Raw genomic sequence first — 27,437 nt, forward strand, 5'->3', positions numbered from 1 at the left:
CTCAGGTGCTGAGCAGCCCAACCTCTGATGATGTTCCTGAGTGAGGGATCTCATCCCAGCCCTGCAGTGAGCTCAGAGACACCTCCTGGGGTCCCTGTGGCACCTTGGACCTGCTCAGGCCCTCCCAGACCTTGGTGGCTGTGGGGAGGAGGCAGGACACAGTTTCACCATCCCAGGGACATTGTCATGGTGAGGAAGGGCTGGCACGGAGCAGGGGAGGCAGGAGGGAAGAGGCAGCTGTCCCCAAGGCTGGCACAGGGCACGGATTGCAGCAGGCTCCAGGGCATGAGAGGCACCAGGGCAGCACAGCAGGCCCCCCCCCACACAGGTCTCCAGCCCCTCTGAACTCATGTGGCTTCTTTCTGTCATGGTTGGCTCCTGAAAAGTCCCTCCCCAAGGTGATTAGAGTGCAGTTTAGGTAATTTCATCAGCAGGATGCTTAGTGCAAGGCTGAAAATCCAAGTGGGAAGTGGGAGCTCATTACCTGAGCTGCTGCACCACTCTGCCAAGCAGCATCATTAAAAATTGGCAGTAGGCACCTACCCACACCTATAAATGCTTATTGACCCTGGGGGAGGCTGGTTACCTCGTCAGAAATGTGAGGGGAGCTGGGTTCCTCATGATGGCTTTGTTCTGCTGACCAGTGGGATTTTTCATTTTAAAAATAGTCTTCAAAAAGTGAATGTCTCAAAATGCCACAGCCCATTTAATTAATTACAAGATTTTATAGAAGAGAGTAATGAGTAAGTTCAGGAGAACTATAAAAACAAGGATTTATATCATCTTTTCTTGGTCTGGCTAAAGGCTAGTAATCCACAGCAGATTACTGGGATATAATTGACCCATGTATATATAAATGCATGTATATGTATGAAAGCAAGTTAACGTAGCATATTCCTATGGCTACTCTCTCCATCCACCCATGGAGAATACATTTCACTAAACTGGTTGGAATGAAGCACTTTAGGTTTTAATCTTATTTTCAAAAGTCTACATATAACTTTCTTGGAGGCTCCTATAAAGAAAGAATTATGTTCAGGGCCACTGCCAGAAATAAGGTATGTCAGGGGTCTGTAACCCATTCAATAGAGGATCAGCCAATGGCCCAAGGGTACTTCCCTTCAAGGGAAAGGGTAAAATAACTGAGGTCAAGGCCTCAAACCCAGCTCTAGTTTTAATCATGTTGCTGATTTAGAGCATAACAAGCCTTTTTTTTTTTTTTTGCAATTGTCAAAAAACATTTTGTTTTTCCTGACATGTCTACAGTGGCCCTCACATCTGTTTTTTGCACTACTCCATGCTCAGCTCAAGGACAGGGATGTTCACCATGAATGAAATGCAAATATATAGGCTTTGGGTGGAAATAGATTCACTTGTCTCATGCTACTGTATAAATATGTGGAGAGAATGAATGGCAGGGAGAGAAAAAATGTCTTTTTGGCAAGGAATCTTTCAGTAAAATCCATATACTTGGAAGTAAATTAAACATTGGAGTAAAAAGTTTCTAGAAGATGATTTCTTAGATTTGGGAGCTAAAAGGGGAAAAGAGCAGAGAATCAGCAAAAGGAGGGGAAGGACCCAAGTGTTCAACCCTCAATGGACATTTTGAAACAGTAGTTTCTTAAAAAAAGATTTAAAGGTTCTTCTTTCATTTCACAATGAGGCTAAACAATTTGTAAAACATCTTTGTGTGTGTGAACTGGAATCTGTTTCTCCACCCATGACACATCTCCCTCAGTACCCAACTGCTGCATCCTCAGAGACACCTCAGAGACACCCAGCTGGCTGCCCTCCTCACCCAGCTACTGAACTTGCTTTTAAATCACAACCACCCAGTGCTAGCAGCAGGGCTTTTGGCCACCAGCACTGCACAATGCTGCTCTTCTGATATCACTGGAATCTTTCCCAATTCGTTTGGTTCAAAATCCTCTTCAAATAGCTCAAAATCTTAAGGAAAATGCTACAAGAGCCACCGCTGTTTCTTTGCCTGCGATGAACGGTGTGCATGTGTAGTTTGGGTAGTTAAAGGCCTGTGTATCCCAAACTAAGCAGCAGCCCTGCTGTGGAGGTGGTGGCTGAGGCCACTGCACCCTTGGCACCCACAGCCCACACATCATCACACAGCAACGTCCTTTGCACAACATCCATGCTCTCAGCTCCTGGCTTGGAGGGAAACTCCTCAGGGAAATTGTCCCTCTGCATTTTCTGCTGCTCCTGACACCTTTCCATGAGTGTCCAACACGAGTTCCCTGGCACAGGCAAAGGCAGCCCCTGAGCACAGCACTGTGAGCAGTAACAGAGCAAGGCCATGGCTGCACAGGAGGGGTGACAGCCTGGCCCAAAGGACACGGGGATAACTGCAGGAGTTCTGCCAAGGACACCTGACCTTAGACAAGGTCCAGCTGGGGAGCAGGGGACAGACACCATCCCTAGCCAATCCCAGTCTTGAGCAGCAAAAATTATGGCCCTGTATCCATTTTCCCATGGATAGCACCTGGTCTCTAAGGAAGGATCATTGATGTTATTTCCAAGCTGGCTGCAGCATGCCTCCCACATCACAAACACCATGGCTCAGGACAGCAGCAAGGCAATCTAAAATCTGCTGAAGAGAATGAATCCCTTTGGGGCTAACACCAGGATTGTTACTCTGAATTTTCTATCTGTATCTGTTGTGGATAAACTCTAAATTAAAAGCAACATGCAATAATTAGAAATAGTCCATTTCAGGTTTGTACAGCAACTACTTTATTATTTTCAAATGCAAATGTTTGCATTGTTTGCTATTTTACAATTTTACAAACTAGGTATAAAAGACCATAAATAAATGACATAAGTTATGTGTACCTAAAATTCACAGAGGGAGAAAAAAATTACAAATTAAAACAAAATAGAAAAATCTATATATCTAACCCAGAGATCGTTCAAATGCATGAACCAAGAAATGCTGTTAGATTTTTTTCAGTATGAACTAAATTATAATATGCCTCATACATTCTAATTTACACAGTCCTTGCATATTCCAACATACTTGCAGTGATACAAAAAAATAAATGCACTCTCTTTTTATTTGTCTGATTAGTATTTCAGATTTTTTTTCTGGTTATGAAAATGTCACATAAAAGAAAAATACTGCTTTTTAAGTCCTGTTTACTGGTTACTTACCAGCTTTTTTTTTTTTTTTTGTATTTTATACATATATATTTTTAATACATAAGATCCATCACAAAATTAGCACAGCAAGAAACCCGGACAAACATCAACCATTGGTGTGTGAGCAGGACAATTAAAGACACTCATTGTGGGGGACAAGCTGGCCTGTCCCCGAGGGCAGCAGTGTCTGCAGCAGCCTGTGGTGGCCCATCCTCTCTGTGGTGGCCACCTCTGGCAGGCACAGCTGGCACGTCCTGGTGCCTGCCATGCCCAGCTGCCCTCACCTCCCTGCCAGCCCTGCTCCTGCTCCTCCAGAGCAGGAATTACCACGGAGGGTCAGCGAGGGGGGAAAGAGGGCACAGGAGCAGCCTTGGGCACCAGGTCACAGTTCTGGGCAGGGCTGAGTGCCCAGACTGCCCCATGTGTGCCCAAGAGCCCCTGGCCCACGTGGGCAGCACGGCCACCTGTCCCTGCCCGGTGCTGGTGACCCTGTGTCCCTGGGTGCAGGCACTCGGCTCCACTCCAGCTGCCCCACAGCACACCAGGGTGAATTCCCCACACACAGCAAGCTCTCCTCAGGCGGTGTCAGCACGCTGCAGCACTGCTCCCTGGGCCATGGAGTGTCTTCTGCTGCTCTTCAACTGCCCTTCAACTGCACGAGGAACAGGACACACTGCACAACTCTTGCTAACTGTTAACTTTACAGGTCTTGTTGCAATTTGTTCCTTATCTGTGCTGGGAACCAGGGAAGTGTTCTGATTATTACGTTGCACACAGAGCAAGGTGCTTCTGTGAATGGAAGAACTGCATATATTTGCTAGCATTCAACAAGTCTTTAAAATCCTATTTTTGAAGATAAAAAAGGCTAAGAATTCAGTTCAGGATTTCCAGTGGATGGAGATGCAGGTGTTGCCTCCACCACCTTGCCACTGAGAATCTGGTTGTTCTTGGTCATGAGCAGGGCACTAGTACAAATAAACAACACTTAACAAGAACCTTTAGCACCCTTTAGATCCTGCATCCATTACTCCAAAACTAACTTGAAATTGCCCCTGTTTCAGGCTGCTGAACTACTCAACAACGTTAGTGTGGCAGCTAAAAAATACACTTACAGATACAGAAATTTCAACACTTTCTTAATGTGTGTGTTCCTGCTATCATTTCAGACATGAGCTATCAGCCTGGTCTCACAGGACAGAGGTGTTTGGGGCACGTTCACAGGCAGTTCTACACAGGAGGTGACTTGCACGCCGACACACGCACACAAGCACACGTACACACCTTTCGGAGGAGATAATAATCCATTATCCATTCAAGGAAAAAAATATATTTATATCACTGCAATGGCACCTTTAGTGTAAAATGTCACTTCAGCAATGTACACAGGCAGCTCACAGGAACTGGGTTCTTTGCTGTGGCACCTGGCCTGGTGTCCATGGTAAGATGTGTAGTGCTCTGTCACCTTCATTCGTCCGGGATGCAGCGGTGACAGCCAGGGGAATGAGGAGAGACAACAAAATATATAAATAAAACCAAAGGTAAGCAGAGAAAGCAGAAGAGGAGGAAAAACAAAATCCAGAAGTCTGCAGGGCTTTGACACAGTACATTCCTCAAGTGACAACTGGGTGCTGAGTCTTAACCAAGTCAGTTATCGCTCAGTGGAGAAAAACAACGGAGTGGGTGGCCCAGGGAAAAAAAAGAGTAAGTAAAAGTCACACTCTCTTCAGGGACTGATGACTGTTCAGCATGTGTTTTCCAGAATCGGTGCTATGGAAGACGCAACTGTGGGTTCAGAAGGCTTCATGTCTGCTCTGTGTTCCTCCATGGTCAATGTGATCAACAGGATGGGCTACGAGGCTGTGAAAGCAAAATCCATTTCCCTGCACGAAGAGAACCCAAATAAAATGTATTAAACCACATGCTCCAAGATAGACACCCAAACCTGCCCAAATGGCAGCGCTCAAAGGGTGGGAACCATTTGCCTTCCCTGTCCTTCTTCCTTCCCTCACACTATTCCAAAGTCTTGCTTTCACGGCATACCTTACATACAGATATGTAATCAACCAATCTATCTTTCTATCTATACTTACATGGGGCACCTTTTTTTTCCCCTCCATCTGCTCTCTTCAAGCTAAAACCACATTCCAGTGGATGCCCCTCCTTGGCCATATTTTATCTCACAGGAAACACAACCACCAGTGGCAGTGCTGAAAACCCAGCATCTGAGCTGCCTTCACAGTTTTCATTCTATAGGGACACAGTTTTCCATTTTGTGTAGAAAATATTGCACTGTTTTGAATTACCACTACTAGACTCTGAGACAGCAATTTAACAAACTGGCCAGAAAATTGGGTGTATTTTGGTTTTAGATAAAAAAGATGATCTCAACAGAACACAACAGATTTACAGCAAGGAAACTTCAAGTATCTCTGCACTTGAGAGGCAGAAGAATTTTTCCTGCTGAAAGTACAAATGTCAGGTCTTTAAGATGAGTAACTACTTCTTATGTTGCCTGGCAAAGTGACATTAAAACATGCTGGTTTAAATAGATTTTTTAAAAGAAATCTTAAATTTCTTGAAATGGAAAAGCTTTTATAAGTAATACTGCAGAACAGTTTATACTGAGCTGTCATGACTTGACAGGATCCAAATTTAGCATCTCATATTCAGAACAAGTTGTTCTCTGAGAGAGTTTGGAGTGAGGGAGAGTTAGTGGTTAAAATCAGCAAGTTATTGTTAAAAGTGACAAAAAAAGTGATGTGAGTGACAATACAGTATGTGTGATTTGTCCAACTGAGTGAACTGCTTGGATTTAGGATAAACTCAATTATTAAGAAAGTTTGACCTATAAAGCCACTAAATCATTTCTGAATTTGCTGTCAGGTGTGGAATAGGACCAAAATATTATAGACTAAAGAACCAGTCTTAGTGCCATTAAACGATAAATCTCACCTTTCTGACATTGTGCCTGGCACAGCTGAAATGCAATGTCAGTTCTAAAGGACATGTCATGAAAATCCTCCTCCTGCTCAGCACAGAATAAGTGGCCCATCTTTTTTCTAAGGTCATCTCATCACTTTGGTCCTCAGAAGGACTTTAAAGAATCTAACTTACATACTCTGTTCAGAAAGAGTAATAAAAGCTTCATGACAAATAAATTCAAGCCTCAGTGTGTTCAGAGCTTTACTGGATGAAGCTTTATCCTGTGTGACCTGCTGAGGACAACCACATTGCCATAGCAGTCTCCTCCACCTAGCAAGCCAGGACATGCTTTCAGTCACCCAACTTCCATCTATTCCCAGGAGGAGGCAGAGGGCAGATTTTCCATGCTCCCTCCTGATGGCCATACCTGCAGAGGGGGGTCAGGCCCCAGCTGTGCAGTCTGCACCTGGCACTCACACACCCACAGCTGCCCTGATAATCCCAGATACCCACCCTACAGGGCTGGTTTTCAAGTGGAGCTTGGTTCCCACAACTGATCCAACAGGATCGTGGTGCATGAGCTGTTACCCTGCCTGACACCCAAACTGCACAAAACCTGCAAGGCTGCGTGCTCTATCCCATTTTTATCTGCTCCCTTTCCATAAAACCACTGACACCACAACTGAAACACATCTTTCTAAAACCCAAACACTGTTTTTACTGCTGTTCATGAGAATGTAGGAAAAGTCTTTGGTTCTTCTCAGTGCATTTATGACTATTTGTACTTTACACTGTGGCATCCATTCATGTTGAGCTTTTCCAACCACAGCATAAGGGCTCTCAGTGTGAATTGAGGTCAAGCTTTCAGCACTGAGCTGAGCCCCAAGACACTCCTACACCTTGTCTGCACACCCTACCAGGCAACAGCTTGAGAGCAATTTGAGATAGTGCAATTTTCACTGCCATCAAATAGAGAAAACAATGGGAAGGCTCAGCAATTAGTCTGGGAAACCAGCACAGATTCTTACAAACCAGTTAGGAACCCCAAACAACACATACCACAGCAGTTTTTATTTTCCCCCAGCAGTGATGAAATCCTAACACAGCTTACAAAATAAAGCACCATGAATATGTTGGACACAGTATTTCCACTGACCTTCCGTGAGGCAAAGGGAGTAAGCTTCTTGAAAGAGAAAAGAAGTCTGAAAGCTCCACAGCCACGATTGTCACAGCTGACTACTGGCAAGATGGTCACAAAAGTCTTTCAATGGCAGGCTTCAGCATGGCACAACAGCCAAGAACCTCCCCAGAAGTCCAGTTTGGCCCAGTAATCCACAAGGTGGGTCACTTCACGTCTCAAGCCCATAAACGGGTAGATCACTAATTGGCAGGCACTGATTAGCCACATGATATTCTCACTGAGGTTTTTGCAAGGTGTTAGTGATGCATCAAGTCTGCAAAGAATATCCTAGGGCAGATTCTTCATTCCAGTGAAAGATACACAACGGTGGTTTCACCCACAAATAAAACACTATGGTTGTAATCCTACAGGTCACAGGGAGAAGGAAAGTAATGCTGTTGTTTTTTAAGCACAGTATCTGGCAGCAAACATAGCATCAAAACTTGAATGTGACTTTATATTTATATAGATACATGTATTTTACATATCATTGATCAACAGAGAAGTATGTTCCAAGAAACCATTTGTTCCAGGTCTGGTTTCAAACGACGGCTCGTCATTTCTGAAGGCCCCCTCCCAACACACACGCTCGGCTTCCGCAATCTGTACATCAAGCAACGCTGCAGATCTTGATTTCCACGGGCGAGGAGACGAAGTAAAAAAAGTGCAGTTCTTCAATTAAAGTGCATGGATGAGGTAAACTAATTTCAAGAGTTTTGAGTTTATTCAGTGCTGGCTCAGACGGGAACCATCCTGCCGTGCATCTGTTGCATTTGGGTGCGCATCGCTTGGACGCTGCTCAGGATCTTGTTCTGGTGTGCCAGGGCCGTGATCCCAATCCTGGCCAGGTCCCTGTGGAAGGCAAGAGAACAACCAGGGGCTCAGAGTGGTGGATCAGATGCTGAGATGCAGAGAAAAATATTAAGAGTCAACCACAAGCAGCATTAGCAAAAGCAGATGTACAGAAATGTTTAATTAAATAAGTGGAGGCATTGTGGAGGCATTTTAAAGTTATCCTCCATCCAAATGAAAGGCATTCCATTCCTTTAATGAGTGTAATGATATGCAGCACAAAGCAAGAGAGGCTGATTAAATCCAGATTTACCAGTTTTTTTGTTATATCTCTGAGTACTTACTCCTGGTTCATATGCACCACAGCCTCTAGGGTGGTATAGCCAGCAGCTGTGAAGTTATCCTTGTATCGCTCCATTTTCATGGCTTGGAGCCAGTCACTGACAGAAACAACCGCCGAGAACTCAGGGGAGCTGGGATCCAGCAGGGCTGTGCTAGGTCTGGATGCCAAACAGTGAAAGGACAGAGAAATGGTGTCAGCTGGATTACAAACCACAAACCCAAGTTTGGTCTCTGCAACAATTAACCTAAATGATGAGGGAAAGCAAGGGCAAGAGGCTGTGCCCAAAGAAACTCTGCACATCAACTCAGATCAAAACTGAACAAGATGCAAAGGAATGGGCCAGTTTTTGCTAAGAATGAATTTCACCTGAGGTTTCTAGTTTTGGTTTGAGATCTAATCTGAACCACAATACAGCTTATGATTTCCATCTCAGAAATAACCAAGCTCACAGAAAATGCTTTTACTCCCCAAAACAAAGAAGATGGCAATGCTGGAAGGCATTTGGCCTGCTGGGTCTGTATCTCATGGGCAGCAATGCCAGACCTTGCCAGCCCTGCATGAGTCAGACCAGCTCAGCAGCTATAGAAACACTGTTGAAGTATGTGCAAAGAACTGGGAGCTCACACCCTGCCAGACTGGTTTAGAGGGTAAGACTCTGGGCAGGTTCAGATAACTCCTGTTTCTAGCCAGGTCTGCTCAGTGCATTCAATCAAACTCAGGACAGCAGGGAGTTAATCCCCTCTTTAATCAATCCATTCCTGACCGAGTGTGTGCCAGGAGTGGCGGGAATCACACCAGCTTTGATCTTTGTTTGCACTGTGGAATGTGCTTCTCATTTTGCCTTGCACGCTTTTGCTAATAATTATTTTTACAACATTTTCTTCTCTTATTAATATTGCATTTACTATTTCATGTATATCATAAGTCACAGTTTCATTAAAGCACTATAAATTAGTGTTATCTATCTAATCAAAACAATTATCATTTAGTAATTTATTTGAAAATGCACATCATCAAAGACTAGGTGTGCAATAGCATGGTTAGGTCTTGCCTGAGGCATTGAGTACACTCTGGCAATAGTTGGTTCAACTCTTTTACTGCATTATCTAACACAAGACCAATGATGATAACCTATTTATATATAATTATGCTTTATGTATAAAGTCATATATTAATAATGTTATATGCATATTTGAAATTCCTACTCTGAAGACAAAAAAAATATTTATAAACAGCCATGAATGTGAGATGACCTTGAATAGGCTGTTAACTTACATTCACAGAGAATGACCTTGAACAGGTTATTAACTATTGGAAAACCTATATATTTTCAAAGACCACCTGTAAATTGAAAAGAAAGCAAAATGGAGGAGTTCATACTGTGATTTCAACCACATTATCACAGCAGATCATACTGTGATTCTCACCACATGAATTATTTAAGCCTCGAAGGAGGATACATTTTTGCCAGGCTCCCAGTGCGATTAGGGCAATCTGGAAGAGGTGGTGATAGTGGCCTCACAGGGTTAATGATCCCTCTTCTGGTGACATACATTGTAAGCAAGACTCAAAGGGACATACAAGCTTAAAAAAGGACATTGTTCTGTTGGAGGCTGAGACAGAATCTCTGTTACTCCCCCACTGATTCAAGAAACTTAATTTTGCATTGTCTAATGAATATTTTTGGACCTTTCCTCCTACTAAAAAACATTTTCCTATTATTTTCCTTGCTCCTTTTAAACTTTTTTCCCATATTTGCTGTAAGCAAATCTACCTGACAAAGCAGAAACATTTGGAAAAAATGGACCAACACTGGTAGAGATCAGTAAAGCTCCTATTACTTCAACAGTGTTTCACCAGCTTACACAAACTGCTGATCTGTCCCAACAAAGCTATTTCGGTGTTACCCTACAACTCTGGGAGTTTTCCTTCCTGCTGCACTTCTCTTGCACGTACCAGGTACACCATGCTCAGCAAACAAAACAAATGTAATGCAGGATCAGTGGAGACATGAAACCGGCTTTCCACAAAATTAAATTCAAATTCACATAAAAATTAATCCACACCTTCCCCAATGCCCGCGAGGGGTTGGCTGTAATGCTGCAATGCTCATTTGCAAATCCTACACAAATCTTAGGGTTTATAAAACTTGATGATGTGCTTTTCCTGCAGAAAACCACATCACTCCTGTTAGCTGCACTGATTGAGGTGACCCTACCCACTCAAGCCCTTTCACCGGGGGAAGAAGGGGAAAGAAGCAGCAAACTTTGCTTTTCAGCAGAGCTTGCCTGTGTCAGGACGTGCTTAAGGCTGTGCTGGGAACTCTCTCAGCGCTGGTGTGATCCAGCACAGCTCTGCTCACTCCCCTTTCCTGCTGGCAGGGCTGAGCCTCGGTGCCCTGGGGGCCACATGGAGCCAGCAGAGCCCTGTGCTCACCCACACAGAGCAGCAGCTGCTGTGCAGGCTGGCCCTGGGAGCTGTGTGCCACCTGCACTCTGTGCCACCTGCACTCTGTGTATGTCAGCTGCACTCCGTGTGTGCCACCTGCACTCCATGTGTGCCACCTGCTCTCCTTGTGCCACCTGCACTCTGTGTATGTCACCTGCACTCCATGTGTGCCACCTGCACTCCGTGTGCCACCTGCACTCTGTGTATGTCACCTGCACTCCATGTGTGCCACCTGCACTCCTTGTGCCACCTGCACTCCGTGTATGTCACCTGCACTCCATGTGTGCCACCTGCACTCCATGTGTGCCACCTGCACTCCGCGTGTGTCACCTGCACTCTACCCGTGCCACCTGCATCCCCTGTGCCACCTGCACTCCACCTGTCACCTGCACTCCACCTGTGTCACCTGTACTCCTTGTGCCACCTGCACTGTGCCTGTCACCTGCACCCCGTGTGTGCCACCTGCACTGTGCCTGTCACCTGCACCCCGTGTGTGCCACCTGCACTCCATGTGCCACCTGCACCCTGCCTGTCACCTCCCCGGTGCTCCCTAGTCCGTCCCAGAGCAGGGCTGACCTGGAGCTCTCGCTGCCTGTCCTCTTGAGGCTGTTGGGGTTGCGGATGAGCTTGTCCAGCATGTTGACGATCTGCCCGAACTTGGGCCGGTCGCTGCGCTCCTTCTGCCAGCAGTCCAGCATCAGCTGGTGCAGCGCGATGGGGCAGTCCATGGGCGGGGGCAGCCGGTACCCCTCCTCGATGGCCTTGATCACCTGCAAACGGCACAATCAGGGAGACATTGGAGACCATCACACCCTGCTCGGGTAGTACCAGCCGAGTACCGTTTATCCTAGGGCTGTCCAGACTACGGTGACAAATCCCCAGTTAAGTGATACAAAGTGGAAAATTGCACGCGGACTCAGACAGCTGGTGGTCTCAGAACTGTCATTTCTCCTCAGCAACTCAAAACTGAAAGTGTACCCAGAGCAGACATCAGACACAGCAGGGCAATTTGTCACAAAAAAGCACATGGGATACAGGGATGACAGAAGAGCCCTGGTTAGAAATAAGCAACTAGCCTCGTTGGACAGAGGGCTGGAGTGGAGAAGCAACAGCTCTACAGCAAATCTTCATTATCAGTCAGTTTCGGGTGCAGTATGTTGAGACTGTATTTTCCCCATCATTTTTAAGGTACAGCAGGTCACTCCCTCCCCCTGTCCTCCTGGACTAGCTCACCTCTGTCAGTAAGAGAGGCCTTGCAGAGAACCTGCTCCGTCACTGCTGTATGCTCTGAGCCAAGAAATGCAGAGATGGGAACCCTTTTGTGCAGCTTTACAAAAGTCCAACACATCTTAAGTATATATTTCATATTTAACAGAACCCAGAGAAACTCAGAGTGAAATCACTTCAAACCCTCTAAAAAGCACTCCAGAGGCTCTAATGGCTTCTTAGCTCTCTCAGGAGAATGGGACACAACCAGAACTCAATTCTGACATGACAGGGACATGACCCAGGAGCCTTCAGATCTGAACTAATCAATATGACACTGCTGGCAGGACTCACCATGAGACTAGAGACCACGAGTGCTCAGAGACTGAGTTGCACTAAATTCTCTCCTTCTGGACTTGTCCAATTAGTGGCTAAAATCCACTGGGAGGACAAGGTGAGCGATATGCTTGCATTATTAGCAGCTATTCAGTGACCACAAATAAAGTGGCTCTCACTCCTCCAGGAAGTATGAAGATCTTTTTGATTTCTCTTGATTCAACAGACACTGAGTATGATTTGAAATCCCCTTCTGCTTTGTTGTGAGAGGAACTGCTCTTGCCATCATTAAGGAAGAAAAAAGGCATGTCTATGCTATGAACTGTAAAGAGTGTGCACAGACAGTAATATTGGCTTTCCCTGTCTTGTTCAAGCCAGCTTTTCAACCTGGTCTAGCAGTGCACAGTCTCAGCGAACACCAGCCTAACATAAACAGCTCTAATAAAAGCAGCTGTTTGTTGCAGGGAGCTCCACTGTGCTGTGCAGACATGCCTGATATAACCAAGACACATCTGGTGTTTTATTTTCTTGCTAAGTCTTGATGACTTCCTGTTAGCAAAAGGAAGGCAAGATTGGGTGCCAGAAGAGACATTTCACATCAGAAGGAAATTAAAATTATATCTCCCATTTAGATTAAATGCCATCCACATCTAGACACTCTTTGAAAACGTTCAGCTCTACAGAAGAAAGCAGATGACTTGTAAAATGCCTTAACCACTCCCATGGCTCTATATTCAGATTACCATTTTCTTCCTCCCTTACTTGCTTGTAAATCCCCTGGGAAAAGAATTATGGATAATCTAGGCCTCATTTTCAGTGGGATTTTTTTTTTTCCATTTAATAAAAATTCTATTAGCAAAAGCTCTTATTAGCATTATTATTAAATACTCTTCTGGAACAGCAGCCATTGTGCACAGTCCCTCTTGGATCACACTGAAGTAGTCCAGATGGTATGGTTAAACAGGACATGCATAATTTAAGAATGGTCATTTACAAAAGCTGCTTTTTAATGCCCTCAGGGGGCAGCTATGCCATTGTCACAAAGATGCTCTGACTGATAATCAGAACTGGATTTCCTATGTGTTGATTTAGATATCCTATAAGAATAAAATCACCTAGAAGAGTTATAAGCATAGTAGAGCTTCAAGAATTAACTACCAATAGGAAGCCCAATCAAATTCAAGTGTTTTCTCTTAAAGATATTCAGTAAAATCAAGATATAATATGAACATTCAAATCTTCCTTCTCTTGACAGTATTATGATTTGACAGTTTAAATATATTAGTTTCCCTTTCCTCCACTTTTCTATAATTGCTATTTTTTTACATTTAAAAGACCAAACCAAATAAACCCTTGTGCATAGACCCTAACTTGATAATCCCCTTGAAGCTTGAAGTACTCAAGGAACTTTAGTTCCAGAGATGTTCCCTGAGAAAACAGGAGTCTACCACCCATGGTATCCTTTTAAAAACCTGGAATAACCATCTTATAGCTACATAGCAACTGCCACAGAAACACATGAGCAGACATCTAAGGGCAAAGATGAAGGCATGGGGAGGGGAAAGGCAGGGGGAGCTCAGCAGACACTCACATCCTGGTTGGACATGTCCCAGTAGGGTCTCTCCCCGTAGGACATCACCTCCCACATGACGATGCCGTAGCTCCAGACGTCGCTGGCCGAGGTGAACTTGCGGTAGGCGATGGCCTCTGGCGCTGTCCACCTGATGGGGATCTTGCCCCCCTGCCACCAGGGAAAGAACCACAGGCTGGTGAGTCAATGCAGTGCTGTGTGTGGCTGACACTGCTCTATGTATTCAATGTACAAAATGGTTTTTTGTGTACAGCTCCAGAACCCTTCTGAAAAATGCAGCCGCTTTCTCTCCTGCTCGCCATAAAGCTGTCAGATCCAACCAGGAGGCAATGCTGCCCATCTGCTTGCTTCAGTCACCAGGAGGAGAACCAGCAAATTGTTAAATGTATTTTTATCAGCCCTCCAAGAGATCTCTGCTCAGGGCTATGCTGAAGCCTGAGAACAAGCCAGGGGTTTTACAAAGTATATATTAGAGATTTAGTTGACAAAACAAATAAGTATACGCTGTTAATTACTATTTCCTTGCTTGCCTGTCTGACCTGTTTGGCCTGTTTCAGAAAAATGGGATTATAAACATTTTCCTTTTAAAAAGGTAAAATAAAGAGAGGATAAACCGGGAAGATTTATGAATACAGTGGTGTTTCCCATGGGCAATATCCCAACTCCTACCAGAGATGTGAGAAGGCAAGCAAGCCTCTGGGCTCTCCCAGACCCTGGAGGACGAGTTCAACACCAAACCAGGGTACAAGACTGCTTTTGATACCTGTTGGAGAAATCTGCCTCTTCTTACAATACTTTTTTTTTTAAACAAATAAAAACACTTGGCCATTTGATTTGGGCCACTGAGGTCCTACACTGTTTAAAAAGGAACTCACTCCATCCTGTTTATCTGATTTTGCCTTAGCTGAGTGATCCCAGGCCAGAGATTTTTCCTTTTGTTTATGCTAATATGCAAGGTGTTTTTAATTGAGCTTTTGGTTTCCTGCAGTTCCATCTGGGGAATGACTTAAGCTGAACAAAGGTTTTCGAATTTTTTTTTTCATTTGCTTTTATGCTTCTTTGATTAAGTTTATTTTGGTAGTTTTTTTCCCAGCCATCTCCTAGATAGCTTTTATCCATAACCGAGTGCAGTGTGTGCATACTTAATAGTATATTGTTCTACTATATCTCTCAAGTGTTTAATATGGACTGGTTCCAAGACAAGGGAAATCAAAAGGGGTCCTTCCCTTGGCTGCTTCAGCCTTTGCATCAGGCCCTTTGTGAATCAGGTTGTGGCAATATGTGCCTTGGTGACTACAAGATGCTCTCACTTTAATGAGTTACTAACAGGAGCAGAACACATCATTTTCTTAAAAAATGTTGCTTTAAAAAATTGCATTCTATTGCAGCCTCTCTGGTTATGCAAAAGCTTTATTCCTCCTTTCAGACACAGATGCACTGACATTGTTTATACATGGTTGTCACTCTAAAAATTGTCAATAAGCTCTTATATTTAGCTGCTTGAGCACAGTGGAGTTAATCCAAATATCCCTGATCCTTCATTACTGATACCAAATGAAGACAATGACTGTAAAGCAAATGTCATTGACTCTCTCTAGTTTACTCCTGAGAGCCAACAATACCATATCTTCAATTGCTAAATTCAAAGAGAAGCTTTTCAGTCATTTCTGTCTTGCCCTTGTGTGCTTGTCTAAACTCTGATTTCCCGGAATGCAGCTTTTCAGACCTCTGCTTCTGCTTCTTCCATTGCCACCCTTATGAGTGAGAGAAATCAAGGCTGGCCAGCATTTAATACTACAGGAGTCTATCCTTCCCTGTAATGAGCTGAGAATCCATTAAAGGATGAGTGTTGGGATTAAACAGCAAGATCTGAGTGCTGCAAACAAACTCAGCACTAGGGAGAACAGATGGAGAATGGCAGATATTTAAAAACGAAGAAAAGAAGCAATTAAAAAAGGAGACTTTAAAAACAGAATTTTTCTCTTTAGGTGCATGTTGATATCAGAGGTATTGGTACAAAGGCTGGTAATGGTTGGGATGTTGTTTTGTGGCCAGAATACTTGCATTAGTCCTATTCTTTGTGCAGCATATTAAAATGGCTTTAGCAAAATTACCTAACAGAGGGATGCTGAAATATAGATAAAATGGAAACAAAAATTGGGAATGCAGGCCAAACACTTTTCCCAGTCCAAATCATTTGACCAAATAATTTAGGTCAAATTTATGACTGGCTTTGTGATGGGCAAAAGTGGAATCATCTTTTTAAATTTTTTGTGGCGTGTCTACCCCTTCTGTACCAAACATGAGTATGAGCAGCCATTTGGAAACCCTGTTTGTAGATATCAGAAGGAGCAGAAGTCCAGGCTGTAATTTCTGGCACCAGATTCCTGTCACGTGCTGTATCATGATGAAGGAACAAGAGGAATACATGGGTCACATCCTCAGAAAAGAAATACTGCTGTGGCCACTGCTGTAGCAGCAACAGCACATCAATTTATAGGAGCTGTGGAGCCTGGGCCAATGTTTACTTTTAGGCTGTGATTTAGGTTTTCACTTGTGACTGAGACTATTTTAAAACAAACCACTGACACCTCCCACACAGTCAGACAAAACCAACATGCAGGCACGACAACATGGCCATTTTCCTTCCCTCCTTACCCGTGTGGTGTAAGCTGCCTCAGGGTCATCCTCCAGCACGCGGGACATGCCGAAGTCAGACACTTTGCAGACCAGGTTGCTGTTGACCAGGATGTTGCGAGCGGCGAGATCGCGGTGCACGTAGCTCATGTCAGACAGGTACTTCATCCCTGAGCCAATGCCACGCAGCATCCCCACCAACTGGATGACTGTGAACCTGCCATCGTTCTTCTGCATATGGGGAAAGGAGCAAAATCACAGAGCATTAAGCTAAAAGCCACATTATTGCCACTGCTGAAATTGGCAAAGAGCAGAGCTGTGGATTCCCATCTTCTCTCCAATAAAATGCAATGTTATTTCCTCGCTCTCCTCACCAGGGTCTATAATTCACCAGTAAAGCAAAAACCCAGAGGTTCTGTCACAGCTTTCAGTGATGCAGTACTCTGTTTGCAATGAATCTGATTTTAATGAGTGTACAGCACTGCAATGCTTTCAAAAAGGGAGCAAGTCAGAACTGTTCACATTAAACATGGATTATTTAAAATCCTGATATTTTAAAAATTAATTTATTTTATATTCTTCCACTTTATATTCATTCTAGTTTTCGATAAAAGCAACACCAGAAAACAGAATTTCCCAAGTACAAACATAATTTCTTTAAAACTGTGCAAATTTCAGTATCTAAAAGAAACAGAAACAGAAAAAGAAAAAGATGTTTCCCAGTATAAAATCTCCTTAGCTTTTGAAGAAATCACCTACCCTGAGGAAGGCATCCAAGGAGCCATTCTCCATGTACTCAGTTATGATCATTACTGGCTTACCTAGAGTGTGCAGAAAGAAAAACACAATTCCTTGATGAACACCAATGTTAATGGGATAAAAATGGCTTGCACATGATTTTACTGCCAAGACACCTGGCTTACACAATCTAATTTAATTTGAAATGCACCAAGCTTATGCCTCAGCTGTGGGAAGCAAGAGATGAAATATTACAGGACAGAAACATTTAATGGGCCCATTTGGAAGGTTAACCCTTTGGTTGATTCATTGACAAGGTCTTTAACTAAAGTGGCTCCTATTCCCTAAGGAATATGTGAATTGATAATTGAGAACGAAGAAACAAAGATCTGTCCAAACCTGACAAAAATCTTTAGTATTATATATTGTTCGCAGAGCAGAAAATGGAATTTGTGAACGCTTTGGTCTTTCTTGAAAGATCAAAGCTTTAGGCAAGTTGGAAGCTGCCAGAAGCTACAAGGTATTCCAAGACAACTGGATTCAAGAATGAAAAATGCAGGCTGTTCCTTTCAACCTTCTCTGTCCCGAATTTGTATTCTGTGTTTCTCTTGTTATTTATACATGAACCAAAGCCATTTGCCTCCTGAAGTCAGCCAGGGGCAAAATGACTCAGAGCCCTGTGTCACACAGGGGGCACAGAGTTCAGCAGCACCCAGCTCCCCATGCTGCAACAGGGGCCAAGCTGGGCAACCTGAGGAGAAATGCCATGTTACTGACAGGGCGATGCTTTCTAGGCACTCTCCTGCATAAAACAACAGCCAATACACCAATAATGCTTGGTGTTGCCTTTCAGAGTTTTATAAAGATCACACAGTGCTGAAACTGAGAACACTTAGGTGCATGCAAGGAACACTAATTATTTCATGGAGTTAAATCCTACTCCATATTTGACATGCAGGTATTTGTAGAAATAGGTCTGATAAGGTCTCAAAAGAGCAATGGCCGATGTACAGAAGTAACTCATCAACGGTTGAATGGCAAAAGCCCAGTCCCAAGATGAGCACTTTTAAGGGGAGCACCTGACAATCAGTGCTATCTGGCATGGCAAACCTTCCTCTCTCTTATGCTTTATCTGCAGGAACTATAGTTTTCTTCCTAAATAAAAGATGGTGTCCCAGAGAAACTCAGCTTTTACTTCCTGGAGCAGGTCTGAATAAGGGAACATCATAGGGATAGAAGGCTTCAAAGGCCAGGTCACCCAGACTGTAGATAGCTCAACTGAATCTTGGCATGGGAAGTATCAGAAATTCTTAATTTTTCCTTGCTTCTGTCACCAGCAAGGATCTGCTCCAGAACAACCATCTCTAAAAATTACCCTACCGTGAAATGTTGCAGCATTTAACATTCCCCTAATAGTTTCTACCTCAGTGCATCTTTCACCAAGATTCTTTTCTCTTCATTTGTCAGGGATTTCTGGTTCTGAAGTAACCTTTTTTTAATTAGAAAACCATATGCTAGAGGGACTGACTGTAGGAACATTTTACCACATTTCACTTAGGCCAACATCTATGTGCGATACGTAACTTATTTCACTCATCGTTACTTATTTCACCTTTCCGGTCCCAACCTACCCTTTACAGGCCTTTTACTACTCCTGCTTTTACAGCCCTTCCCTGCTGGTATCCAAATTATTACTGGTTTGGTCCCAAGCAAGCCAGCATGCCTGGGAAATGCCATTACAGAATGTTGCAGAGAAGCAATGGTATTGCATAAAGCAAACTGCTCTGGATGAAGGGCTGAGTGACCTTGGCTGAGCACATCTCTAAGTAAAAGGATGTGATTAAACATCATCCTCCCTCTAATTCACCTTTGAAAGCATTCTTTGGTAGAAAGAGAAAAAACTTCAACCAAATCTGCACATGGCACTGTTTCATTTATGCTTTGCAACTGCAACGGCCACTCTTCCACTGAACAAATACAGCTAAATGAGTATTAATTAACCTTCTTCAATCAAAAGATACTATGTCAACGTAGAAGGGAAAAAAGGAAGACTCTTTCAGTGCATTAACATGTAATTTCATTACTCAGACACTTCTTTAGCAGGGGAGGGGGGATAGAGAGAGGAGGGAGAAGTTACCATCAGCAAGTCAATTATTAAAGTACTTGACTAGCAGCCAATAATTTATTCATGGTTTTTTGCTGCCTCTCTCAACCCCCATCTATACCACTATTTATCTCACATTTTAATTTTCAGTTTATTAAATGCATCCATTTATCACAGCATTCAGCAAACCTATGGAGAAATGGAGATAAATGTGTTCTTAAGTGGCCCTGTTTCCCCAGGAGTGCAGCTGGCAGTAACGGAGCTGTGCTGCTGCTGGAGCATCACTTACTGGGAGCCAGGAACGGGGCACTGCCAGGTCACTCTGCCACCTCCTCCCTGGGTGAAAATTCCCAATCATTTTAATTCACTGACAACTGCATTATGCAAATGCCTACGGCCATTTATAAGTGCTGGAGCTGTAGCAGCTCAGGGACTTCCAGCCTCAGTGGGATTGCAACACAAAGATTCTCCTGTTGTCTTTCTTTTACTGAGGTGCTGAAAGAATCACTGTCTGAGGCAAACACTGTGGCCTGATCACAGCCCCTTTGTTATAACAATCACAGAGAGAGACACTCAGACCTTCCAAACTTAAACAGAGGGCTGTATTTTCATTTTAGTTTTGAGGGAGGCTCTCAGTAAAGGATGGCCAAAATTAGTCCAAACTGCTCTTTGCCTTTAAAAGCAAACTGCCACACACTGTATGAGCCATTTTCTACTGTTGAGAGAGGCAGACCAGGAGGCAGCAACACAAATGAGCAGGGGTAAGATTTCCAGAAACAAAAGTGGCAGAGTAACTATCAGCTCTCACTGACATTCAAGAGGGACAGAGTTTTACAGTAGAACTGATGGTTTTGATAACCTTTTATGAGAGGTACTTTGTTCTTCTAGTGATATTTTACTTTTAAACTTTTCATCCATCTCAAATTTTAATTGCTCTCACTATTAATACCCTGCATTCATGCTCCTCATGCTGCAGAAGGTGAGGTTCACAAAGTCCACTCTGACAGCAGCTCACAAGATCCCTGCCTGCTTTCTGTGGCACCCTGAGCATGAGCCCCAACACCCAGAGAGTGTTTTAGGATTAGCAATGAGAGCCAGGCTTTGCCACCATGCTCCCCAGGGCAGCTGGGCAGAGACAATACCTGCACCATGGCAGTGGCACCTTTTCAGCTCAGCCCCAAGCACTGCTGTCTCACAGGTGCATTTTCAGCTCTAGCCTAGAGACAGCACCCAGCCAGCACTGTCCCTCTCTAAAGCACTGTCAGACTTAAAAAACCCCAAACAAAGCAAACAAAAAGATCGTCCAGGTAAATTCTGCACAGTGAAATTAGCACACCTGTAAATCAGAGAAAACAAATAAGCAAGTTTCACACTAAAATACCCTGCTTCATTTCAAAGGCTTGCTCCTTACATCTGTGCTTTGTACTTCAAACATATGACTGTGTAGTTTTGTTTTGGTATTTTTCCCCCATCATTTTGAATTCTTCGCTCACCATCTGCTTTTGCCTATCCTGTAACAATCATCTCAGTCTAGCAAAGATGTGAAAGATGCCTGCTTGGCATAGCAAGAAGGGATAAAAAAAAAAGCCAACCCCTGCAGTATTAATTCCCTCTACAAAATCTTGTACAAGCTGCCTACAGATAGAATATCAGTTGAAACCGTAAACCCATTTATAGCTGACAACAAGATTAATGACTTGTCCTGCACTGATTTCCTCCTATTAGCTATCAGTGGATCTGTTCCATCTGTCATTTTACAGGAAAGAGGGTAAGAAGGAAAAAAAAAGCCAGCACACACCATACAGACTTAATTTCTCAGTGACTTCTAAATTGGACTTGTCATGAAAATGACCTACTTACATTTAGTAACTACACCTTCCAAGTGGATGATATTGGGGTGGTCAAATTGTCCCATGATACTGGCCTCACTCAGAAAGTCTCTCCTTTGTTTATCAGTGTAACCAGCTTTTAGAGTCTTGATAGCAACACAGATCTCTCTTTTTCCTGGCACTTTGAGACGTCCACTGCACACTTCACCAAACTCCCCTTGAAGAAAAAGGCACAAGAATCCATGGTCAGGAGCCTGAAGCATGCACTTGTGTTGTCAAACAGTAATGTCAGTACATTTGGGAGAACTGTCATACAAAAATCATAGGATCACACATTCCCTAAAAGCAAATTCTAAAGTGTATTTACGGGAAAAAATGCAAAAGTTCTGGCACTTACCCACACCAATAACTTTTTCAATCTTTATGCAGGAGGCATCAATTTCTTTGGCAAATTCCCTCACAGCTTGGTTTGGATCCTCATATGTAAAAGGATCCACATATGTTCTAACACCTGCAAGGCAGAAATGTTTTATTTGAAGTCACTGATCTACATGCTGCTGAACACAGAACATATGAGACTGAAGCCTTAATGATATACAACAGCAAAGAGAGTGTACAATAAAAATGTACTGTAAGCCAGGAATGACTGATAAGGAAGGAAGGACTTAAGTATTTTTTCCCCCCAGTACAATATTTTAAAGTGTAAACATTTAATATTTCCCATTATTGATGTAAGGAATCAGGCTTTTGCCAATTAATGAGCTCCACAAATCACAGCCATCACTAGCATAACCTGTCAGGGACCTGTGAGACTAAAACACCAAATCCCTTTTTCCTATGGGAGCCAGGAAATTCTGAGCTCAGGTCCTGGGTTTGGTACATGGAAATAACAATAGGATTCAGTGCTGGAAAAAAGGCAGCAAAGTTCACACTCCCTTTCCTGCAGGATTGCCTCTGGCCCATTCAGAAACTGCTTTAGCAGAGTGCTGTGGGGAAAAACCTTGCCTATACATCAAGTGGCTAAGAGCAGGTATCTTTCAATGGGAAGGAACAATGGAAAAACTTGATAAACCTTTCTCCCCTCTGTACCCTCAAAACATTTTCCCCAGACACTTCTATTTTCCCTGTTACTAGAGTAAATAAATTTTGAAGCAGGAGGGGAAAACAGAAACCTGTTCTCCTCAAGAGGAATGCAATCCCTTATTTCCTGAGCACCAGAACATGAGCCATGTTTCACAACCCAAACCAAAACCCCCAAGCCCCAGGGCCTTTTTACCTTGGTTCAAGTGCTTCTCCTCATCTGCCTCTTGCTTGGCCTTGCTGTACTTACTGCGCCTGTCAGGACAAAGCACAGCAAGTGAGTGCACAAGGAGGATCTCACTGTGCAACCAGCTCAGCTGTCCTGACCTGCAGAGACTCGAGCTGCTGGCACCTGCCACAGCCATGACACAGCACACAGCCAGGGCAGGAGATCCTCACACTCCCCAGCGTGATATTGGCATCAAAAGAGCATCAAAGGAAGCACAAATCTATTTGTATCTCAGCTTTTAAAGAAAGGAAAAAAAAAAAAAGTTTGTGCTTCTGCCACTTTTTCTTCAAACTTACTTTTGAAATTGAGAGCCCAAATTGCTTTTTATCCCTACCACAGAGGGATTCAAATGCTACACGGAGGTGTTTTGGTAGATTGACTTTCAAACATCATTAGGCAAATGCCAACATCAATACACTTATTTAACTGCAAATTTAAAACTGGAAACAAGTCTCTTAACACAGAAATCGGGATCTCAGCAGAAAAAAAGGAAGAACCACCAACCCTGACCATCAAAAATTAAGATCCCAAGGATTTTGCTTATTCTTTAAATCACTGCTTAATTGAAGGGGCTGAAAAACTCCTGATGGCAGAACTCCTCTACTAACTCTCTGAGCGGGAGGCAATAGCATAGCAGAGTATGTTAATTCTATAGATTACTACTTCTACACCTACACCTGTGATACTGTAATCTAGTTATGCATTTAATTACTTCAGCTTTCAGCTCCAATGGACAAGGAGCACTACAAAAAGCTAATACAAGAAGTTAGTCCATTAGGAAGGATATTTAGGAGTCTGCTCAGCCAAATGTGTAGGAATTTGAAGTCGCCCAGCATCCAGTGGTATGTAGATGCAGAGAAATTATTTGGGCTTTACCCACCCATCCTTGAGTGTTCAGAACCAAGCACAGAGCAGACAGTGATGGAGAGAAGGGTTTACTGTTGCTTACTCTCAGTTTGCCTGTTCCCAAGAAATACAAATTTCCCAGTCAGACCCAGGAGAGCTGACTGGCAAGAGGCTGGGGTGGAGAGCAGAGGGAAGGCAGAAGGAGAAGCCAGCCTGGAGAGCAGCAGGGGAGAATGGCACTGCCAGCAACGTCCAGCTGGGCCTGGAGTGGGGCAGGGGACAGCCAGGCCTGCCAGGGACACCAGGGTGACACTGGGTTAACTAATAGGCTGAAAATGGTGAATAAGGAGAAGAGGAAAATGGGAGCAGGTACAACAAAAACCTGTAAGATGTGAGTTGCAAGGGGTCAAAAAACTCACAGGTAATAGGAAGAAAAGACACAACTGAGAGCCTCACTTGCAGCAAATCTCCCTGAGTCCTACCATTCCTCTCCTGTCAGCAAAACCCCTCTGCCCCTCAGCAAAAAGCATCTCACATCCCACTCTGCACCTGCCCTGTTGGGAATGGCAGCTTCCCACTGCTGGCAGCTGGGAGCCCATCCCCAGCCCTTCCCTTTGCAGCCCTCGCGCTGGGTCATACAACACACTATGCCAAGAATAAAAAATATAAATTAACCATTAAACAGAAGAAAAAAGTCCTGTTTGACATGTGACAACAACCTGATCTTTGAACCAAGGGTCACAGCTCCCAACATTGACAGGACTTGTGTCCAGACAGAAAAAGCAGGTACACATCCAACCAAAAACCAATGGGAGCTTCTTCTCTTGGAACACAAATGGCTCCAATCACAAGAAGAGCATTATTGAAACCCACACTGGATCCAAACATCTACTTAAACAGTTTATTTGCCCAGCACTGGTATAACAGAGCTGAGTGAAATAATGGGATGATGTTCTGCTCCCAGCTGCTGAACTGAGTAAGAAGGAAGGGGCAGCACAAATCTCACCCAAGGCCACAAAAGGCCAGGCCAGCTAAGGGGACTGCAGAGATGGTTTCAGGTATTGTACAACTTCTCTCAGAAGAAAGGAAAATAAAGGGAAAAAGAAGATTCTGCATTTTAATCAGGATCCTTTAAATTAATTTTATTAATGTTCAGGCACAGATGGGAAATACAAAATGCAAACAGACTTTGCATGAAAGCATTTTAAGTATGAAAAAAATTATCTTTATTTTATTTTAAAAAGTTCAAGCACCCTCACAACAGATTAAAAAATAACCTTCCCCCACCAAAACTCAAAGGCAGCAAAAAGCAAAGGGAAACAAAGGGATTACTGTTCAAGCAATGTAATTGTAGCTTATTAAGTTTAAATAATACCTTCTAAACTAACTACCTACTTCCACCTCTCGCCGTGTCACCTGCTGACCTCTCCTGCCTGGCTTTGGGCAGGACACTGCTGTGTGCCATTGTCCTGGAGAGCAGCCCAGGAGCCCCACGCCTCTGGGGCAGCTCACCTGAGTGGCAGAAGGGAGCCTTTGTCACAGATCCGAACCCCCTAATTACGGGGATTTGGGCAGTGCTGATTAAGTAGCCGGCATTCAGGAAAAGAACACAGGAGCTTTCAGGAGCTGCAGGGGTCAGAGACAGGCAGAGCTACAGGTGGGGCTGGTGATGAAGAGGAGTTAACAGCGGGGGGGAATTGGCAGGCACTGAGGTGAAACAGCAGGACCTGGTTGCCATGGCCCTACTCCTACCTCCTCCTTCCCACACAAAGAGGGGATGGGGGGCTCAGGCACCAGGCTGGCAGAGCACCTGCTCCAACACCACCGGGAAAAGGTGGGCAAATGTGTCAGCAGAGCAAAGATAAATCAATCTCTCAGCTGGAAGAATTTCAGACAGAAGCTTTCAGGTGACCGGAGGATTTGGTCAGACCATCTTACTACACACAAGCCCTTTTAGAAGGTGTCTCTCTCTGTTTTACACTTCCCCAAATCCTTTACAACTCGTTTTGAGATGCTGCAGCTTCCCTCAGCATTCCTTCAGAGCAGGGTTTAGGACCACCCACGCCTTGTCCTGCCTGCTGCTCCATGGATGTCCCCATCCAAACCTCGGGAAGTTTACAGGAACATTAGGCAGATTGCTTCTCGCATAGCAGGACAGAGCCAAACAGCCTGAGCTGCCTGAAGGCAAAGTCCTTGGACTAATTCTGCTGGAAAGATGAATTTTGGGATTTGAACAATGTCTTGAAAAAAGCATGAGGCTAAATTATCAGTAATAACCCAGTGTTCAAAAGTGGGCACCCACAGCATATGCCCTGTTCCCACACTGGCTCGTGGATGCACAGAGGCCATGTCTGCAGGCCAAGCACAGGCTTGATTGTACAAATATGACTTTCAGGTCATGGTTAGATTACAAAACCTTCTCATGGGGACTCTCTGGACAGAAAGCTTATTCTCATCTGAAGTAATTTTGTAACAAAGTATAATTATTTTGCTATTAACTTCTGCTGGCGTAGGAACATCGTGAAATATCCCCAAAGTCCACACCTCTAAATGACATTGTGATGGTGGTTAAAATCATTAGAGTAACAGTGAATGTTAAAGTAGATTCTGTTTATTGAGAGCTACTTCCAGCTACTGGAGAGCTGTGTATTAAGGGCTATTAATTAGCAAGGCATCATTAGTATGCACAGAGTACTTTCACTGTCCTAGTATTTCATTCATCTTGCTCTGTCTTTCCCCTTCCAAGGCCCCTCTGAGAGGGACCAGCACAGAGCCAGGGGACATCCCCGAGCCCATAGCCACCAGGATGTTTTATCTCCATTGCCACCAGTGCCTGGACCAGGCAGAGCCAGGGGACATCCCCGAGCCCAGGGCCACCAGGATGTTTTATCTCCACTGCCACCAGTGCCCGGAGTGGCTGTTGTCCCTGCTGCCACCTGCTCTGAGGTGCCTTTGTGTGACTGCACACCCCTGGGCAGAGATAAGTGAGCAGACAGCCCTGGGCAGAGCTGTCTGAGCCCAGCAGGTCTGTCAGTACCTGGCTCCAGGCAGCCTCTCCTCTGACAGCTTTATGGCCGATCCTAACGAGAATCAATACCAGGGCAAGGGGTTGACAGTTCATTTTCTAAAGCGTGATCCATTGAGGGCCAATCACCAAGCAGTGTTTATCAGCCTTGGGAAGAGACATTTTTTTATGGGGGGAGAAGGGGAAGGAATCATCTCAAAGCAGCTCGACAGGCTCAATTCTCCAAGGTGGCGACTCATAATTAGAAATCCAATGTATCCTGCTATCAATCCTACCTTAAATAATAAAGTGATCAATAAAAGCAAGAGGAGATTAAGTCATCAAGCTCAGTGATGCTATTTTCTGTTGCAATGGCTTTTAATAAACCTGTCTCTCCACACCACATTTTCATATGTTCTGCTCGTCTTTGCTCTTGCCAGCACGGAGGCTTTGAGTTGAACACCCACAGAAAGTGATCACAATGCATGTCTACTTTCCAGATATTACAATCATAGTCACTTAACTGCTCCCCAGGACAATTTAAAGAGAGCAAATGAAGAGGAGTTTGAGTGCATTTACTGCTGATGCCATTAAACTGACCAACAGAGATTGACAAAGTGTGCATCACTCAGATCCCAGGCTTCAGATGCAGTAATGATACAAGCAGTTTTATCTCAAAATTACACTGAAGCAAGATCATGCTGATCTTTTTAAATGAGATTGAACACAAAGATGAAGACAGAAACACTCACACTGTGTTTCTGCTACACTGTCCTCCCACTCACAGAATTGTTCCTGATGCCTGGGTTGAATTTGGGAGAATGAACAAGCACTTGGTGAAGATTATGGTGCTGCATTGATGAAATACCCATCGATCCAGTTCTGCTGTGTTACTGCATCTGATGCTGAATGACTGTGGCTTCCATTTTACAGTCATACTCCCTCACACAGGAAGGACTAGTACAGACTCACTGACTAGCACAAAAATCACCAGCATAGCAG

The 27,437-nt window shown here is 44.0% G+C and overlaps 1 protein-coding gene across 1 annotated transcript in view; it reads right to left on the reverse strand.

Annotated features, from left to right (window-relative positions):
* Positions 1–2,721: 2,721 nt before the first annotated feature.
* EPHA4 (EPH receptor A4) overlaps positions 2,722–27,437 on the reverse strand; it is a 105,195-nt gene continuing 80,479 nt past the window's right edge. Inside the window, exons 9-18 of the mRNA XM_036388662.2 lie at positions 22,553–22,611; positions 21,674–21,787; positions 21,308–21,493; positions 17,365–17,426; positions 16,627–16,836; positions 13,969–14,118; positions 11,412–11,605; positions 8,389–8,544; positions 7,229–8,104; positions 2,722–5,030 (exon numbers count right to left, since the gene is read on the reverse strand). Of these exons, the coding sequence (XP_036244555.1) occupies positions 7,990–8,104; positions 8,389–8,544; positions 11,412–11,605; positions 13,969–14,118; positions 16,627–16,836; positions 17,365–17,426; positions 21,308–21,493; positions 21,674–21,787; positions 22,553–22,611 (1,246 nt within the window). The 3' untranslated portion in view covers positions 2,722–5,030; positions 7,229–7,989. The remainder of the gene's footprint in view (positions 5,031–7,228; positions 8,105–8,388; positions 8,545–11,411; positions 11,606–13,968; positions 14,119–16,626; positions 16,837–17,364; positions 17,427–21,307; positions 21,494–21,673; positions 21,788–22,552; positions 22,612–27,437) is intronic.

Source organism: Molothrus ater, chromosome 10 (assembly GCF_012460135.2).
Source record: "Molothrus ater isolate BHLD 08-10-18 breed brown headed cowbird chromosome 10, BPBGC_Mater_1.1, whole genome shotgun sequence".
NCBI lineage: Eukaryota > Metazoa > Chordata > Aves > Passeriformes > Icteridae > Molothrus > Molothrus ater.